The 20,443-nt window shown below is 45.7% G+C and overlaps 1 protein-coding gene across 2 annotated transcripts in view; it reads right to left on the bottom strand.

Moving 5' to 3' along the window:
* Positions 1-8,803: 8,803 nt before the first annotated feature.
* The window catches only part of LOC117406036 (nuclear receptor-interacting protein 1-like), a 30,341-nt gene continuing 18,701 nt past the window's right edge, over positions 8,804-20,443 (bottom strand). For both annotated transcript variants that reach the window (XM_059030599.1, XM_059030600.1), the window contains exon 2: positions 8,804-15,111. In XM_059030599.1, coding sequence (XP_058886582.1) covers positions 11,238-14,717 — 3,480 coding nt within the window. In that variant the 5' untranslated portion in view covers positions 14,718-15,111 and the 3' untranslated portion in view covers positions 8,804-11,237. The remainder of the gene's footprint in view (positions 15,112-20,443) is intronic.

The following is a 20,443-nucleotide window of genomic DNA, read 5'->3' on the forward strand; positions in this document are numbered from 1 at the left end:
ATAGATTCAGAGCCATTACTAGATAAGACAGACTTCCACGCACACACTGCTTCTACATGAGAGCTAGAAAAACAGAGGGCTGCAGGATTCTCCCTGGGAACCTTCTTTTTGGGTTGATTGTGTGTGACTGTCCTGCTCTTTAAAGGGGAGTGGGTAGACTGAAGTTTGGTGGGGTGGCAGCTTGGATTTAGCTAAGGGTTTATACGAATTTGCTTTCTGTATAAACATTAATTTTCAAAAACACTAAAATATTTTATTTACAAAACAAATGTGTGCACAATGGTACCATGTTAAGCTTCCTATCTCTGTATCTATTTTAAAATGCATATATGTTAGTTTTTTTGTTAGTTATGGCAGGGCAACTTCTCAACCTCCATAGAGTTGGAACAGTGTGACTGGAGCTTGAGAAAGACAGCCGCAGCATCTGCGTCCGGGCTCACAAATACGTGAGACCAATGAGCCAGGAAGCCCCCAGCTTATCTGCACTGCTGACAGATCTGGGTTTATTTCCCTTCAGCGTGACCATGTGTTCTAGTGAGATGGCGCTCCAGCATGCTGCACTACGCCAGGGCCTGTAGCTGCTGGAGGCACGTTCCAGGCAGCTGGATTGGAAGAGGAGGCCTGTGAGTGGGAGCTCAAGGTTACCATCCACACAATGGAGTTCACTGCCTGGTCAGCAGCATCCCATCAGACCTGCCAGCAAAGAGTGGGGTGTGTTTGATTTGTCAGCCTCCGTGAAAGCTGCACTGTCCCGGGACCTGCTGAGCACTGGGCTGCTGCTGCATGTGTGCGGTTAACATTGAGACACTGTCTAGCAGACGAGCTGTATGGAAATAAATAACCCCAATTAACCACCCCCCCTGGTCCGCACCTCTCTCACCCCTTCCAGAATCGCACATGACCCAGCAGTGCCAGCCTTTATCAACTAGCAGCCCCTAAAAGCACTTTAATCCTCTTCCTGCTTTTCTCCATCTGTGCCCGTTGAGCTGATGTGTAAATTCCGGGATTACATTGTCCTGCAGCGTCGGTCCCTTCGTCCTCATAGACTGGAACTCTAATGACAAGTCAAGAGCATGTAGTGAAATATGACCTCCGTTCATTCGTGTGTAAAGCCTCTCTGCACAGACTGGAGTGGAAACAGGAGCTGTTGACAGTTCTTAACAAGGAACACGTCTAACCAGGCACCCTGACCTCCTCGTGCCTCTTATATAATAAAGCATGACTTCATTCATTTACATAACCTGAGAGACGAGGGGATTCAGCACCACTTCAAAAGGGACTGGAAAATCCTGACCAGTGTCTCTCTGGTGCCCCCTGGTGGAGATATTGACTACATTTAACCATCCCCCTGTAGGTGGCAGTGTGGTCACATTCACACGAAGATATGGTAGGTATTAATGGAAATTGTACCAGGGGGGGCTAAAGATTATCCCTATGTTTAAATACTTTCTGAAACGGCCAGCAGGTGGCAGTATGGCTCAAGCAGTTTTATTCTAAAAGTTTAAGCAGACAGTTGCCGGAGCTCAGCAGAAAGGAATATCCGGTAGAAACTGTCCTCACCAACCCCCACCCCAGCCCTAAAACTTAACCCTAACCCTAAACCCAACCCTTAAAATCATGTGATGCCCTGAAGACAGTTTCTAGTGGATATTCCTGTGTGCTGCTGCCACAGCCTGCATATTACTGTACGACACTTCCAGGGTTATACACTCACTGATTTCTATTTAAACGTATTAATGTGTCTGGGATGTCATATACTAGATCATGTAACGCTCTACTCTCTGGTTTGATAAGATTCATGAACAGTTTGCTTGTAGCAGATGACCCAGCACATGAAGTGTAGCTCTGCTGTTTAATTAAGTTTTTTCAGTGAGCTTCCAGACGCTCTGACTGGTGGGCATAAGCTTGTATTGAGCAGCTCCCAGTACAATATTCCAGATGTACTGTGGATAAGATCTGCTATTGCATTTGTAACTGTCAGCATGCCAGCATGGGTGTTTGCTCTGTTTCTGGCTAGGTGCACCAGATCGGCAGATAGAGAAAACACAAGGGACGCTACACTGTGTGCAATGCATCTGGTTAGTCTGTGCAGCGGTATCTGTGCAAAGAGTGAAGAGACCTGAAACCCAGCTGGCATTCTGACTGTCTCACATTCTCATGCTTAAACAGAGGCACAACCTAGTTTCAATCAATAGCTGGGGTTGCTAGTGCAGAGCGACAGGGATTATCAAGAACAACGTCACTGTCTATGATTAGAGCCTGAGGAGTCACAAGCCAGCCTTCTTTACGTGATTCACACGCGTCTGACCTGCTGCTGCTGCTGTCGTACGAGCCGGGAACAGCAAAGTAAGACGCGCATTCGCTGGAGACAGATGTTACATCCACAGAGACACATTCTGTACACTGTGGCTGAGACAGGCGTCTGGGGGATTTCTGAAAAAAGGCACTGTGCAGCGACATTCAGCATTTATAATTAAAAAACAAACAAACTATAAAACCACTTCTCGTTCGTTAAGGCAGCTCTTTCTAGCGCTGGTTATAGTGTGGCATGGCTGTGGCGTTGTCTCCTTCATGCTGTTTCACACGCAGGAACACAAACAGTAACAGCACAGCCACGCCACCATGTCTCCTATATACAGTATTCTAAAGCTTGATTTTATAAGTGTAAGAAAATGTGAAACAGGAGTGTTAAAAAAGTGAAGAAAGGAAGGACAGCTGTAACTGCACTGGGGGTGTGGTCTGGAGCTCCTAATGAATTCAAACACTGTTACCTTGGATCCCACCTCACACTTCAAAGCGAATCTGAACAGCAATCGCCTGTGACGTTCTTGGAAATGAATCAGGGCCACGGCCTAGTTTCTGCACCTGATTTCGGATGACAAAGGCTATGCTGGCTAAACATGTCAACCTTCACCTGGTTACAAGGAAACAGCTTGGAGACAACAGTCAAAACAACCCAGAGCTGGCCTCACACATTCTCTACACTTACTGTACGCTGCTGAGTCATGGTCCAGGCAATAGCAATGCCTGGCGTCTTCACTTTTCACTGATATGCTTGCTAATAACGCAAGCCTGGATCGTTCAGAGCTTTGAAGTGAGTGTCCCATTTTAGCATATTCTTTAATGACTTAAAACGACAACAACGAAGAGGCGTTAGCTAGAGTCCTACATGGGGTCGGGGGTCAGGCGGATTGTCAACTTTCAGGTGCGGGTCAAAAAAAATAAATTTTGGGGTCAGACTCGGGTCTGAATTTGAAATCACCAAAAACATTTTCTGTCCTTTCAGCGTACTCGGCTGTACCGCTTTCCCAAATAACGTATTAGAAGGTCAATGTATTTCCTGCACCAGAGCAGGAGGTGATTCGGGAGGAATCAGCTGACTAAGCAGTGTTCTCGGTTTGTATTGTGGCTTGTTTGATACGTTGCAAGATCCTTTTATCATGTCTGCTTGGTGATAGCGCAGGATTATATCATGTAGTGGATAACAGTGCGACGGGTAAACCACACGTGTGGAATTATATTGGAATCATAGCCAATGAAAATAATGAACATGTGACTGGATTCGCTGCTTGTAAAACCTGTCATCGTGTTTCTGTGAATGACAGCCACAAAACTGGTACATCATCTCTGTGAAAGCACAGGTGTAGCTCCCTTTCAACGGGTGGCACGAAAGCAATAGACAAGCATTTCATAGTAAAGTAAGTAGAGATAGTTAATATGTTACAATGTAAAAATACATGCATGCCACTAGAGAAAGCTACCACACTGTATAGCCCATTGTATAAACTCAATCTGTGGAGGATGGTAAAGATATCTGTGATAGAGTCAGTCTGTGAGAGAGTCAGTCGACGCAGGCAGTAGGTAAGACAAACACTTGCGGGTTCGGGTCGGGTTGCAGGTCTTATTAAAGCGTGTTGGGTTGGGTCGCGGGTAAGAAGACGGTGCTGCAGCGGGTTGTGGGTCTGGGTCAGGACTCTGGAGTCAGCACAAGACTGACCCCTGTGGTGTAAATGAGGTAGTGCATGCAAAGGGAATATACCTCAGCCCTTTCAAGACAGCCTGTGGCTCTAGGGCAGGCCTGCAGAGGTTTTGGAATGCTGGAGGAGTACCAGCCTCTTTGAATAGGCACGGGGCAGAGGGCAGTCCAGCTGTCCTTGAGGAGTACCAGCCTCTTTGAATAGGCATGGGGCAGAGGGCAGTCCAGCTGTCCTTGAGGAGTACCAGCCTCTTTGAATAGGCACGGGGCAGAGGGCAGTCCAGCTGTCCTTGAGGAGTACCAGCCTCTTTGAATAGGCACGGGGCTGAGGGCAGTCCAGCTGTCCTTGAGGAGTACCAGCCTCTTTGAATAGGCATGGGGCAGAGGGCAGTCCAGCTGTCCTTGAGGAGTACCAGCCTCTTTGAATAGGCGCAGGGCAGAGGGCAGTCCAGCTGTCCTTGAGGAGTACCAGCCTCTTTGAATAGGTGCAGGGCAGAGGGCAGTCCAGCTGTCCTCCTTGGAGCAGCTGATGTATAATATTTCTCAGTGACTTTACTACATGACAAGTGAGGATGACTATAAAACATCCAGAAAGGGTTAACTGAATCTCTTTGGCCTTACAACAGCTGCTCTTTCAGGAGCCCAGGTTTACTCTCCAGAAGCAGCACGTCTTCTTAATAAATGACTAACCTGACAGCGCCTCCCTGGACAGATCAAGCCTGAATCAGAGTGTGGTAATGGAGGATCCCGTAAGCGTCCTCTCTGTGTAAATTCTTGGCTGAGAGAACAGAGCGCTCGCTGGATGAAAATGCTCAACATGACATTTCTAACAAGCCTTGCTCATGTCCCGTGGGCCAAGACAGTCCTGCAATGTTTTCTTAATCAGACAAGGGGCTGATTGTCAAGTTCAGCTGCTAACCTTGACTGCTACCTCATGACCAGTTCAGTTTTTTCAGATGAAGGAATCGCGGGGTCATTCGTAGTTCGAGCAGGATGTACATTAGCTGAAAGTTCATATAAAGATGAGAGGTTGCTTGGAGTTTGAAGAAAGAGTAGTAAGTGGAAGCGCAGATAAAGGGGAGGTTAAATGGACGATGTGAAATGGGACTGAAGGCCAAGCCTGGCAGAGTTTTGTGTGCCTCTCTCAGCACACAGCGCTGCTGTTCTCTTTTAACAGGAGGCTCAGTAACTATCACAGTCCTCATACAGTTTCCATGTGTTTATATGGGACAGAGTGGGGCATGTATTGTGAACATAATCCTCTACAGTATTAGTACAGTATTAGTATTGTAACCAACGTTTTCAGTATTTATAGATCCCACTTTCTGTCTGAATATAGGAGTGTCGAGACTCCATCAGTAACACTGTTGATGCCAAACACTTACTGTATCAAGGGTGGGAATTAAACTTGCTGTGGTGGACAGAATAATTATTAACACACACAACAGCTTCCTTTACTCGTTCAAACAAAATAAAAGAGCTCTAATGTCAGCAATAGATTCAAAATGTAAAACGAAATAAAATGTGCTCTCGATCCAGAATCGGTCATGCTTTTGCTCGAAGCTTAGTGCTGCTAAGCCACTGCCGGTCATATCCTTCCACAACGAGCACACAACCTATTTTTACTTTTAAATCCTGACCTTGGAGTAAAAGTCTGTCTGATGCTCACAGAAAGAAAGTATGACCTGCTTACACCTCTGCTGCTGCTGCTGCTGCTCAAACCAGGGCCTTCATTTAACCAACAGGTGGGCCGTGGTGCAGACTGTTGCCACAAACACAAGAGCCCATGTGACATCCTACAGTCATTACACAGACGCTCTAGGGCTGAGACCCCCTGTGACATCATACAGTCATGACACAGAGCCTCTATGGTATGCTGTTAATATAGTATACAGTGCCTTGCATAAGTATTCACCCCCTTGGACTTTTCCATATTTTGTAGTGTTACAACCTGGAATTAAAATGGATTTAATTAGGATTTTTTGTCACTGATCTACAGAAAATAGTCCATAATGTCAAAGTGGGGAAAAAAATTTACATATTTTTCAAAATTATTTACAAATAAAAAACTGAAAAGTCTTGATTGCATAAGTATTCACCCCCTTTGCTGTGACACCCCTAAATAAGCTCTGGTGCAACCAATTGCCTTCAGAAGTCACATAATTAGTTGAATGGAGTCCACCTGTGTACAATTAAAGTGTCACATGATCTCAGATTAAATACACCTGTTTCTGGAAGGCCCCAGAGTTTGTTAGAGAGCATATCTAAACAAACAGCATCATGAAGACCAAGGAGCTATCAAAACAAGTCTGGGATAAAGTTCTGGAGAAGCACCAATCAGGGTTAAAAAAATATCCCAAACTTTGAACATCCCCCGGAGCACCGTTAAATCCATTATTAAAAAATGGAAAGAATATGGCACAACCGCGATTCTGCCTATGGTAATTCTGAAGGAGCTGGAGAGATCCACAGCTGAGATGGGAGAAACCGTCCATGGGACAACTATAACCCGGACGCTCCACAAAGCTGGGCTTTATGGAAGATGGCGAGAAGAAAGCCATTGCTGAAAAAAAACCATATCAAATCCCGTTTGGATTTTGCCAAAAGGCATGTGGGAGACACAGCAAACATGTGGAAAAAGGTTCTCTGGTCTGATGAGACCAAAATTGAACTTTCTGGCCTTAGCGCAAAACGCTATGTGTGGTGCAAAGCCAACACTGCTCATCACCCTGAGAACACCATCCCCGCGGTGAAGCATGGTGGTGGCAGCATCATGTTATGGGGATGCTTTTCATCAGCAGGCTGGGAAACTAGTCAGGATTGAGGGCAAGATGGATGGAGCCATATACAGGGAAATTCTAGAGGAAAACCTGTTTCAGTCTGCAAGAGACCTGGGACTGGGGTGGAGGTTCACCTTCCAGCAGGACAATGACCCTAAACACACAGCCAAAGCTACACTGGAGTGGTTTAAAAACAAGAACCTGAATGTCTTAGAATGGCCCAGTCAAAGCGCAGACCTCAATCTGATTGAGAATCTGTGACAAGACTTGAAAATTGCTGTTCACCAACGGTCCCCATCCAACTTGACAGAGCTTGAGCAATTTTGCCAAGAAGAATGGGCAAAAATTGCAGGATCCAGGTGTGCAAAGCTGGTAGAGACTTACCCAGAAAGACTCACAGCTGTAATTGCTGCCAGAGATGCTTCTACCAAGTATTGACTCAGGGGGATGAATACTTATGCAACCAACAAATGTCTTTTTTTTGTTTAATTAACTTTTGTGTCACAATAAAAAATATTTTGCACCTTCAAAGTGTTAAGTATGTTGTGTAAATCAAATGGTAAAAATCCCAATTAAATCAATTTTAATTCCAGGTTGTAACACTACAAAATGTGGAAAAGTCCAAGGGGGGTGAATACTTATGCAAGGCACTGTAAATCGAGATATACAACTGAATACGTGTGTGCTGTTAATATAATATATACTGTACACAAGATATACAACCAAATACATGCATGAGCTGTTAATACATCAGATTTTCATGCAAAACACCGCTGGGGCTGTTCCAGAGGGCAGGGAAATTGTCATCTTCTACACTTTCAGGTCCACAAAGCATTTTGTTAAAGAAATCAAGGGGGAAACAGGTCACAAGTGCAGGCTTCATTTGCAACCTGTAAGTCAACAAAGGGCTGCGTTTACACAGCTCCTCAGAGCCCCGTTAGCAAGGGCCGAGTTTATACAGCTCCTCAGCAAGGGCCGAGTTTATACAGCTCCTCAGAGCCCTGTCAGCAAGGGCCGAGTTTATACAGCTCCTCAGAGCCTTGTCAGCAAGGGCCGAGTTTATACAGCTCCTCAGCAAAGGCCGAGTTTATACAGCTCCTCAGAGCCCCGTCAGCAAGGGCCGAGTTTATACAGCTCCTCAGAGCCCTGTCAGCAAGGGCCGAGTTTATACAGCTCCTCAGAGCCCCGTCAGCAAGGGCCGAGTTTATACAGCTCCTCAGCAAAGGCCGAGTTTATACAGCTCCTCAGAGCCTCGTCAGCAAGGGCCGAGTTTATACAGCTCCTCAGCAAAGGCCGAGTTTATACAGCTCCTCAGAGCCTTGTCAGCAAGGGCCGAGTTTATACAGCTCCTCAGAGCCCCGTCAGCAAGGGCCGAGTTTATACAGCTCCTCAGAGCCTCGTCAGCAAGGGCCGAGTTTATACAGCTCCTCAGAGCCCTGTCAGCAAGGGCCGAGTTTATACAGCTCCTCAGAGCCCCGTCAGCAATCAGGTGAACTCGTGGTTGCTGGTGTCGGGATTACACCCAATCAGCTTGTGCTTTTTCCTCCCGTCGACCTACAAGCATTGCACTATATCTAAATAGCTGGGGGTTTCCTCATCTTGTTCCACAAAAGGGTGAAAGGATTTAAATGGTATTCATATAGACTGCTGTTTAGATCACATGAGTAGCTCCCACAATGCAATGCAGTGCTTAGTCAGCTTCTCACACTGGTTGCTATGGTGAACGTGTCAAGCCCACTGCCCTTTAGTTACTCAGTGAACGAGGGAAAGTGAATCAAAGCACTTTAACCTGTGAAGTGCTAGCAGGCTGCCCCTCACCTCTCTGACATGCACTCCCTGTTGCGAGGTAAAGAACTGGGATTGACAGAGTGCTGTTTGTTGTTGCTCGGTGGGCAGGTGCTTCTGTATCCAGGACTGCAACACGTTCTGCAGATCACTGTGATCTGTGCCATCACCACTGAACACAAGACCTAGAGCAGGAGAATGAGAACTGCCACACACCTGCCAGGAAAAGAAATGAAACCACGCCAAAAAAATAAGAACAATGTTATGCAAATAGTGCGTTTTAGTACTTTATTTAAAGTCTGTGCAAGTAAACACCAAAAACTAAAAGAAAATAATAATCATTATTTAAGAAAAAAAAAAAAAAGAAGTAATGCTGCAGCATGTGACCTGGAACGGCGACATAACATCTTGATAGCGATCTGCAATTGTAATCATAATGTTGCTATTTTACAGCTCTTTGCTCTGCTCTATATACAGGTATACATACATACAGTACATTACTACTGATCACATCAGAAGTCATGATTAAGACTTTCCACCCCCCCCCCCCCCCCCAACATCCAGCTTTAATGCTCAGGGTCCTGGTCCCTCCCCACATGCTTTTGCATGCAACAGGCTGCAATGCAGAGCATCACACATAGAGATTATCATAAGCTTACCACATACAGACACATGCAAAAGAAACAGGTTCACCCCAGGCTCGTTATGTACAATTTTACACAGAATTTACATTACCGTCAGGAGTTTTAAAACTAGTACTTTTTTTTTTCTTTGAACAATACAAAATAGCCATCTTTCATAATGAAAGTACTATTTACACAAATAGTTTCTTAATAATAAAAAAAAAAATAAACACATATATACACATCACTCGATATGACTGAACTACTAAAAACAAGTTAAAATATTTCATACTTAAGACTTAAAGCTGTGTGTGATAAACAGTACCAAATCAGACCCTCCAGTTCTTTTTTTATTTATTTTTATTGAATAAATAAAAATAGCCGAATAAATAATACCAGTATAATATTTACCAAAACCAATCCGGTGAAAAAAACACACAACAGTATCACCAACTGCATACAGAATGGCCCATTTCATTTATTTGAATGAAATCCTCTTTTTTCTAGTCAGATTTTCACTTTAGGTAACAGAGGGTTGTTTAATAAAAGTCTGGGTCAGCTTGACATTGCTCATGCAGTCTCTAGCCAACAAGCAACATCCAAAAAATAAATAAAAAGCTGACCTTCATTTATCTGAAATTCTTCTTTGTTGATAGCAACAGTTCAATTTCAGTGTTAGGGTTTGTTTTTTACATTCTGGAGGGTCTGAATTACACAACACAGTTCCACATGCGATGTGTTTCTTTCAAAAGAAGAGAAAAAACACACACAACCAAAACCTTAAAATAACAAAATAATAAAAATAATAATTATAAAACTTTTTATACAACGTTAAATAAAATAAAAAAAACACCTCTTCACAGTATAGACATGCTTTTAAAACTCAGAAACACCTAGCCAGTCTCATGACTAACACAATCAGCATGTTCTGTGATCAAACCTACGAGGGTAGGTATGTTTCTGCTTGGTCTTAACGGCATGTTACCTCTCAAGTTCAGTAAGAAGGATAGTCTACGGATTAGCATGGACAGTACAGTGATATCAGAAGAGGCAACAAGCAGAACCGCTGGTAAGGGCCCCATCCTTTCAGAGGGGAATACTGTCTTTAAATATGCACCCAGGTATTACGTTGGTTTCTCGGGAGAATTAACAGAATCAGAAAGCTCAAACACAGGGAGCTCTGGCAGGGAAGATGCATAGATGAACCAAAAGATGTACTAAAACACAGACCTTCCAAAACAGGTTTACCATGCACACAGATCAGCGGTCTGCCGTCATTACCAAACCATTAAAAGATGCTTCACTAAAAACATACGTTTAAACTGGAAGTAAGAGAACAATATATCTGAGCGGCGATAGCAATGAGCAATCAATAAGTGCCCATGAAACAAGCAGACAAACCGAGCAACCTTCCCACGACGAGCCTGGAACTACTGGAGGCTGTGGATTAGAACAGAGATTTACATCTGAATGCTGCTGAAATCCAGCGGCCCTTAGAAAAGTTTACCAAGGTATTTTTGCAGTTTTCGCATGCTTTTCCCATTGGTTACACTATGCGTTTCCCATAGTTTACCCTGGTTTGAAATGTGTATGAATATGCTTTACCATACCTCGCTATTGTTTACAATGCTTACGTAGGCTTGACCATGCTTTCACTGTGCTATGCTTTTACTGTGGTAAGCTTTTATATGGGGTGGATGATGTACTCGGACTGCTCCCACCATTACATTTCATTTACAGTTGGATTCACTTTATATAGATATATAAAAAAAAAAAAAAGAAAAAAGAATATTTATAAAGCATTAGGCAGGGTGGCGATGCATAGGACTGGGGTGCAGGATGCGCACTACATGCTTTACCAACATGGATGTAGGATCCGAGCACCTCCCTTCAGGCTGCTTTTCTTACTCTCCAAATTCAAAACATCAAGGCATACCAGTATCACATGTACAATAATACAAAATATATACACACACACACACACACACACACACACAGCAGATTGGAAATCACTAGTGCTCTGCTTGACACGCCACTTGCTCTCCGAGTTCGTCTGCTGGCTTGTCTCTAACATTAGTCAGGCTCGGTCTTGATTGCCGGCACTTTTTCCAATATATCACTCGGTCCTCCGTTGTGATTTTTACGCAGCCTGGACTGCGCGTAGCGTTTCAGGTTCATTCCGTGGTTGTAAGCTTCCTCTTCAGATGTGGGCTCCTGTTTAATTTGAACCTGCAGTCCATACTGTACCGGCTCAGGCGGGCTGACTACCTGAGCTCTCCTTTGCTTTCCCTCTTTGCTGAGGCTGGAGTTGCCTTTCTGGAGCATGTAGTAAAGTATGGGGTTTGACCTGGTCAGTCTGGGGTAATCTTTGTTCGCGTCGCACTTCTCATCCCCCCGGATTACCCATCTAATAGGGCCCTCCGCCTCACTATTGACAGGGACGAGGTTCAGTTGTGGCGATTCTTGTCTTGCCACATGGCCCCCCCAAGGAGAGCCACTCGGGCTGCTTCCGACAGATGCATGCTGGGAGATCTTGAGGTCTAGAGGGCCCGATGCTGGCGGGCTGAGATTACGCTGAAAGCTGCTGGTTTCGGGACTGTATTTCAATCTTCCGTTAGGCTTGCAGTCATTCTGCAGAACCGACGGGCTGGCTGTACCTCTCTGCTGGGACAAATCTTTCAGGCAGTTATCGGAAAGGAGCAACTGCTTCAGCACGTTGAAGTCTTTACCGTCTTTAGCACACCCAGGAGACTCGCTGGCTGAACACCCAACATGACCGACAGCCTCAGCCTCCACCTGGGTCCCAGCGTGGCGGGAGAGCCACGTCTCCGAGGACCTGCAGAGGGGCTCCGTCGAGGAGGTGTGCTGCTCATTGGAAATCTCCATTCGGACCGGGCTGAGAAAGCGCTCTTCAGAAGCAAGGAAGAGTTTTCTCTTTTTGGGGACGACTGTTCCTTGATTCAGCGTTTGCGTTTCTTTCAGACTGTTCACATTCCCATCAGTGTGTTTATTTGCATGATAAGCACTGGGCGGCTGTTTCAACAGCTGGCTCAATAGGCCGTCTCGAGGGACAGGTTCCTGAGCTATAGTGCCAGGTTCCTGCTTCATGTCTCTGGGTGAAGCAGAGACCTGGAGAGGGACAGGGCTGTGGTGTTTTTCACCTCTTTCTTCAGACTGGCTTGTATCTGCTTCACATTCATACTCGGACGTGCAGGTCTCCTCTTTGGGTTCAGTCTTTATTTTCACCTCCAGCACGGGTTCGATTAAGCCTCCGCTGCTGTAAGATTGGCCGGGCTGCCTCTCTGATAAGCCCACCTTGCTTGTGGATCTTTTACGTGTAAACCGAGTCTTTTCTTTGCTGTCGCCCGTTCCCATGAGAAGCTGCAGGACGGAGCGTCTTTCCAGCAGGTTCTCTATTTCTGAACCAGAAGCTACACAGGATTCTGCCAGAGAAGCTGGCTCTCTCATATTCATGCTGGCTTCTTCTAAAGCAGAGCTTGTATTCCTTGCAACAGGAGCACTGAGCCTTTCCAGCAAAGCCACTGGCTTGTCCGCTTTCACTTCGAATGTCTGCCTTTTACTGGCAAGCACTGAAGGCAGTGAAGGAGGAGACTGGGCTGAGTTTTGTAATCCGCATTGAGCTAAGTTTTGCAACAACTTGCTAGCACTAAATGATGCTTCTTCTGCGGCCTCATGAGGGGATGCTCCTGCTCTGCCGGCGCTAGTATTATCATTACTGCTCTTCCTCAGATCCAATAGAGGAGTCAGTGTTGGGATCACCTGCATCCTGGAAGGTGGTCTCAAGCTGTACGGAGATGCAGACGGAGATGAAGCAACAACAGCTTCTTGAGAATGACGGAATTTAGGCAAGCTTTCAACTTTCCCAAAACTCAGAGCATCTGGGGAGTTTCTTTTCATCGACTCCTCGCACCTTCTGACTGGAGTCACTCTCCCAGTCGGTGCGCCGCGATGCTCAGGGCTGAAACCATTCTGCAGCTCTCGCTTATCTGAACCCATGTCCGTCTTTTCACTGTTTTTATGATCCAGGAGCAACTGCAGAAGAGTCACTTTCTGATAAGGTTTTGTAACTGAACAGTTTTCTCGAGGTCTGGTCTCCGGGGTAGGAAGCCGAGGGGTCTCTGGGTTCCAGTTGCTTATCAGGGACTCGGTCAACGTCTCCAAGGATCCTGCTGAACCGAAGCTCGGACGGCTTGTCCGGGCTCTCAAGGAAAGGTCTATCGGGGAGCAGCGTGAATGAAAGCTTTCCGCATCACTGCTGTCTTCGGTCAGACTGTTGTCGTGATTTGAGTATTCTCCGGAGGATCGCGGCGCCGGTGAGCTGTGGTTTGAAAAGGCGTGGTAACTCCCCTCCATCAGACGATGGCCATTAACTTGCTTCTGCGTGTTGTGGTTATTCAAAAGGTGCAAAAGCAAGCTGCTGCAGTATGGCGATGCTCTGGGGCTGGGCTTCACAAAGGCGCCTCTGTCTCTCAAAGAACTGGGGTTCCTCGGGGAGCTGCTGTGTCCTGGAATGGGTGTAGGATTGTGTTTGCTCGAATCGGCACTTTTGAGGAATGGACCGCACTGACCATTTAAAGGGCTTGTCGGCTCCTTGGACAGCTGGGGCTGGCCTCCGTGTGTCTGCGTGTTGTCCTGCAGCTTCTGACTGGCAATGGCAGCAAGCCTCTCGCTGGCTGACCGCACAGCTAGTTTGGATTTTAGGGCTTGCTCCCGGGAATACTGCTGCAGGTGGGCTTCGCTGGAGAGCAGCAATGCCAGCTGGCTGCAGGCGACGCTGGGTTTCGGGGAAGCGACAGGGCTGGACCTGTGCTCGACCAGGCTGGCCACTGCCTTCAGCCTCGCTGCACAGGACAGAGGCTCAGAAGCTGGCGGCGCCGCTTGAGGGGATTCGGAAGCCCTCTCCTGACTGTTTCTCCGCCGGTAAGGCACGCTGCTCCGGCTCGGCACTTTGTTCTTCCTCTTCATCAAGCCCTTCAAGCGGCTGGATGCAATTCCGTAGCAGCCGAGGGCCTCCTCTTCATCCGGGGCACTCTCGTCACTCCGAGGATACCCCTGATGCTGCAGGCTCTGCATGATCTGTTGGGACAGCGCCACGCTCTGCAGCCTTGAGCTGAACGACTGGAGCAGGGAGGCGAGCAAAGTGCTTTCCTGATTGCATTTAGGAGAGTCGCCCAGAGCTCCCGTTAACAGGTCCCTGCTTTGTCCGTTCAGATCTACAGTGGGATCGGGCAGCCTTTGCCTCTCGGGTGCACTCCAGGCTTCGGAGGACTGCAGCAGTCTGGCTTTCTTGAAGTGTTGCGTGCCGCTTCTGGGACCTGTGCGCCTTTCCTCCTGACAGGAGCCATGGCTCGGCAGAAGATAGCTTGTGGCGGGCTTGTTGTTGTGGTCCTGGTCGCTGTGCCCAGCTTCTGACCGTCTGGTAGCTGCGGCACCTGACCCCCCGGCTACCTGATGCATTAGTAAACCTTCAAGGTAAGTTAAAACAACGGAATCCTGGTGCATCTCAGAGCCAGGCTCTTCCCCATGAGTCATGTTCAACAGCAGGATTCTCCAATATGATCCCTCACCTCGATTTAAATAACAATACAAAAAATTGGTTAAAGTCACAAAATAGAAGAATGTATTTCCTAGTGTAGAGCAATCCACTGCACACACTCGTGGTGGACTATCCAACTGTCATATTTTTTATTTTATATATATTATTTTTCTGCAGGAATGAATGCAGTGGGGCATTGCAGTGGGGCAGACTGATAATCCTCAGCACATGATGCTGTGTGATTAACGTGTTCCAGCTCCCAGGGAGTCTCAGAAGGATCCCTCCAAACTGAATCCACGGAGATGGGATCTGCTCCAAGGGTCTGCGCGCTTCCACAAGCCCACAGATTCGTTTTTTTCCTTTTCCTTCTTTTATGAAGTGGAGATTCACCTGAAAGAAAAAGAGCATGCAATGAAAACCAACAGACAGTACTATTATAAATATATCAAAAGTATATTGTACAGCACTAAGAAAGGTCCCGACAGGACTGAAAAGGTTAAGAACACAAATTAAAAAGTTAATCATTGAGAAAAAAAAAAATGTTTTAGAAAAAAATAATAAAGCTTTAGGCTTTTATTTATATTAAAATTACCTCCTCCTGACAAATATCAAATTGGGAAATTTACAATTTAAATAAATACAAACAAATCCTTCTAAACACAAAGCATATCACACAAGACTTGTAAAAACAGCAGTGTTATAGACTGGCTGTACAATTTCTGGATCTTGAATCACTGTCTCCTGTAGTGAAAAGATTTGATCTGTTCAGTTTGAAACATTCTCTGCCATACACCACCTTTTAAACACTAATGGAGTGGAACAGAACCTGAAACCTTAACCACTCACAGTTCAGTGAGGTGAATAATCTGTGCTCTCACGGACTGGTAGATAATCTGCGCTCTCACGGACTGGTAGATAATCTGCGCTCTCACGGACTGGTAGATAATCTGCGCTCTCACGGACTGGTAGATAATCTGCGCTCTCACGGACTGGTAGATAATCTGCGCTCTCACGGACTGGTAGATAATCTGCGCTCTCACGGACTGGTAGATAATCTGCGCTCTCACGGACTGGTAGATAATCTGCGCTCTCACGGACTGGTAGATAATCTGCGCTCTCATGGCCTGGTAAATAATCTGCACTCTCACGGACTGGCACTTCAACTCTTATTTATTGAGTGTGCGCGCGCGTGTACATGCGTGTGTGTGCACGTGCGTGTTACATGACTGCCACAGATTAAACATGCTCACATACACTGGTATAATTCTCCGGTTCTCAGTGGTCACATGCTAAGGACATCAGTGAGAGTTTACATACACGCATGAGATGTGTGTCTGACTAAACTACACGACAGCCTCACTGTGTCACGTATTCAAACAAACATGCCCACAGGTCTGTGACCTTTGAGATAAACACTTTTTTTACGAGTTCACAGGCAATACAAAAGGATTTACAGCAGGGTATTATTAAATCAAGATATCTGCCCGGACTGCTGGTTTGCTGTAACCCTGACTCGGGTTTCTGAACCTGGGTCTGTCCCTGAAGATGGAGATCAGGGTAACCGTTTCTGATGCACCTTTTAAAACTGTACTGGCAAAATGAACACAGGATGTTTCTTTGACTGGAATAAAAATAAATGTACAGAAAACACTTGAAACTGAAATGTTATAACCACCATGCAATACTTACAACTTTTAAACAAGCTTAAAAGGAAACCAATTCTGGACACTGTGGTTATTAATTAAAAGGTTGTTTTCCTAATAAGCATCTGTTTGCATGTAACTGTGCACAGTCTTGTTTACTCTTTTGAAACCCCTAGAGCAGAGAACAACCCATATAATAAAATCAAAGGAGTGACAGAATATTGTAAAACTACAGCATTTATCCAGTAAAGCCTTTTACTCTGTTAACCAGACCCTAGTAGTTTTCTCTACAGATGACATCGTACAAGCCGGATATTAAAGTGGGGTACACCCTACGACATCACTAGCTGGGCATCTGTTATCAGATACCACGGGGTGCACTGCAAGATGAGACCGCGCCTTTTTACCTCTAGGTCAGTACTTTGTTTCTGACCCAGATCAGTCATCATGGCAAGTCGTTACAATTGGACGCTGTGAAGTGATTTGTGTCCGTCTCCGTCGTCTTTCCAGACACGCGTCCACATCACGAAGCCCACACACTAATTGGAACCTCTCCTGCCCCCTTAGAGAGGGACATACAGGACTGCATCTCCCAGGCAGGGTGCAGTCAATATGGAGCAGTGCGGGGGGACGAGGGAGGTTAGGACTCTGGTTATGTCAATGTGGAGCAGTGTGGGGGACGAGGGAGGTTAGGGTTAGTGTTATGTCAATGTGGAGCAGTGCAGGGGACGAGGTGGGTTAGGGTTAGTGTTATGTCAATGTGGAGCAGTGCGGGGGACGAGGGAGGTTAGGGTTAGTGTTATGTCAATGTGGAGCAGTGCAGGGGACGAGGGAGGTTAGGACTCTGCTTATTTAACTAAACATTTAAAGTTTAGCCTAAAACAGGTTTAATCTTTATAACACAATGCACATTTTTTGTAACTCGCTCATCGATAAAGCCACCATGAGAAGCCCTCCACTCGAGGGCTGTGCCCTTATGTTGCACCGTGACGTATACGGACCAGACTACTGTATATGTGTGCAACATTCATGCTTCTATGAGAAAGGACAATCTGAAATCTTTAAAGGAGTGTGAATGAATAAAACAGCAACATCCGTCTGACTGGTTTTGACTGGAGACAGCAGTCTGCCTCTTAGGTAGATGTAGAACCATGGTCTCAAATCACTGTTCACCGACTCACTGGAGTTGTTCAATACCCAAAGCAATTTAAATGTATTTATTTATATATATTTCATAACGCTCAATCGGAATTCTAAGGGACTGCAAAACTATTCTGCTACCACAGTATTTCCTCTTTTCAGTACACTAAAGAACCCATTGTCTACTTGACTTGACTCACTGTGGTTTTGAAAGAATAGTTTGCTTTGAAATGTTTCCTTTGAAGTCAATCACTGCAATGACACACTGCAATGACGCCACCAATACGAAAGGGACAGTTAAAGAAAGGCTAGGATGAAAAAATAAAAGACACACACACACACACATCTTAACTACTGTGTCGGGGGTTTCAGAAATGGTGAAATAAGTCACCTTCTGCATCGCTCTTATCCCAGTGTATTAGAAGGGCACAGAGACAACCCCACAGTAGGGGAAGGGTAGTGCATCTCTGTAATTATCTATTCTCTTTGACAATGTCATGCAATAACATCCTACAGCATTTTAAATGATTTTCACTAGCCCCTGGCAAGGAAAGCAGTGCGGACACAAAAGCTATCTCATCTGATGAAAAGATGTGCTCTGCTCACTTGGAGACATTCCGTATATGAAGGTCGTGACATTATTAACAGCAGTAGCTTGAAGACCTGGTGATGGTAGAGTTATGGATCTCTGTGAATATGTACCTAGATAACATTGCACAGCTGTGATATCCACAGCCAATCTACCAGCACTCAAATGAGTAGTGCAAGATTAATTGTCACCAAAATACTGGAGAATAAATGGCTTCCATTGTTCAGGAATTGTAATCCATTTAAGCTATTTAAAATGTGTGATGTATGAATTCCAGGATGTACAGTTGAATTCAAGGTCATGGGCAGCCAAGACTTTGGACTGATGTAACAGCTGGCATCTACTCAAAGCGTTTGAGTTTTAAAAATGAAGAGACAAGCCTGGCCTGGATGCCTGCATCCCTCCTAATATGGGACAGCACTCGAGATGAGCATGTGTCCCAGTGCAAATCAATGTTAAATTACAAGACAAGCCAGAGCGAGGGGAATCAAGGAGAGGCAACGACTGCAGAAGACACTTTGAAAACTACGCTAACCTTCAACCCTCTTCATTCCTGCACTGAGAGGACGCACGTCCTGGGTGCCAGTTTACTACACTCTTCCACAGGTGTTTAAATACACTACAGCATGGGGCTCATACACCAAGCCAGTGTCCTGGTGTTTAAATACACTACAGCATGGGGCTCATACACCAAGCCAGTGTCCTGGTGTTTAAATACACTACAGCATGGGGCTCATACACCAAGCCAGTGTCCTGGTGTTTAAATACACTACAGCATGGGGCTCATACACCAAGCCAGTGTCCTGGTGTTTAAATACACTACAGCATGGGGCTCGTACACCAAGTCAGTGTCCTGGTGTTTAAATGCACTACAGCATGGAGCTCATACACCAAGCCAGTGTCCTGGTGTTTAAATACACTACAGCATGGGGCTCGTACACCAAGTCAGTGTCCTGGTGTTTAAATACACTACAGCATGGGGCTCGTACACCAAGTCAGTGTCCTGGTGTTTAAATACATTACAGCATGGGGCTCGTACACCAAGTCAGTGTCCTGGTGTTTAAATGCACTACAGCATGGAGCTCATACACCAAGCCAGTGTCCTAGTGTTTAAATACATTACAGCATGGGGCTCATACACCAAGCCAGTGTCCTGGTGTTTAAATACATTACAGCATGGGGCTCGTACACCAAGCCAGTGTCCTAGTGTTTAAATACACTACAGCATTATTCGCGGTGCTAAAATACTAACAAAAATCAAATGAAGTCAGGTAGGCTAATGTTTCAGCTAGTGCCCTCTTCAGTGTACAAGGTTGTGTTGTAAAGCCCCACAACAGTAAGCTGAAGGCGGCAGGTGAAATGTGTGCCTACTGCAGCTGACTTTGTTACTTACAGTTTTAATTAAAAATAAATTAGTAATAATAATTAATAATAAAAAAAAAACACTCTAAAACTTTCAAGAAAGGGCTGATGGAAGTACGTAGAACACTGAATCTGATTGGAAGGTCATGGGTTCAAATTCTCAGACATGACTGACTTGGCCTTGAATGACGCACGTCAACAACATGTACAGAGAGGGAAATCTACTTGTTTAGATATGCAGGCGGGACAGAGCGAGCTGCCCGATGCCTATTAGTGATGTCCTCACCAGTGTAAACCTGCACGCACTGAAGCACTGGGTTTGTTTTGTGCCTCATTGCCCTGCTGAACCCTGCTGTGGGCTCCTGACTATTTGTTTTGTGCCTCACTGCCCTGCTGAACCCTGCTGACTTCTTCCTTTACTCTTCTAGTTGAACTTCACAGCTTCTACAGATCCTGTCACAATCACAACATCGTCTGGTGCACCAGTTCTGACAGATCCTGTCACGGTCACAGCATCGTCTGGTGCACCAGTTCTGACAGATCCTGTCACGGTCACAACATCGTCTGGTGTACCAATTCTGACAGATCCTGTCACGGTCACAACATCGTCTGGTGCACCAGTTCTGACAGATCCTGTCACGGTCACAACATCGTCTGGTGCACCAGTTCTGACAGATCCTGTCACAATCACAGCATCGTCTGGTGCACCAGTTCTGACAGATCCTGTCACAACATCATCTGGTGCACCAGTTCTGACAGATCCTGTCACGGTCACAACATCGTCTGGTGCACCAGTTCTGACAGATCCTGTCACGGTCACAACATCATCTGGTGCACCAGTTCTGACAGATCCTGTCACAATCACAGCATCATCTGGTGCACCAGATCCGACAGATCCTGTCACGGTCACAGCATCATCTGGTGCACCAGTTCTGGCAAACAATGGTTTAAGGACTAAGCTATTCACAATTAGTCATGTCATGTATTT

Source organism: Acipenser ruthenus, chromosome 9 (assembly GCF_902713425.1).
Source record: "Acipenser ruthenus chromosome 9, fAciRut3.2 maternal haplotype, whole genome shotgun sequence".
NCBI lineage: Eukaryota > Metazoa > Chordata > Actinopteri > Acipenseriformes > Acipenseridae > Acipenser > Acipenser ruthenus.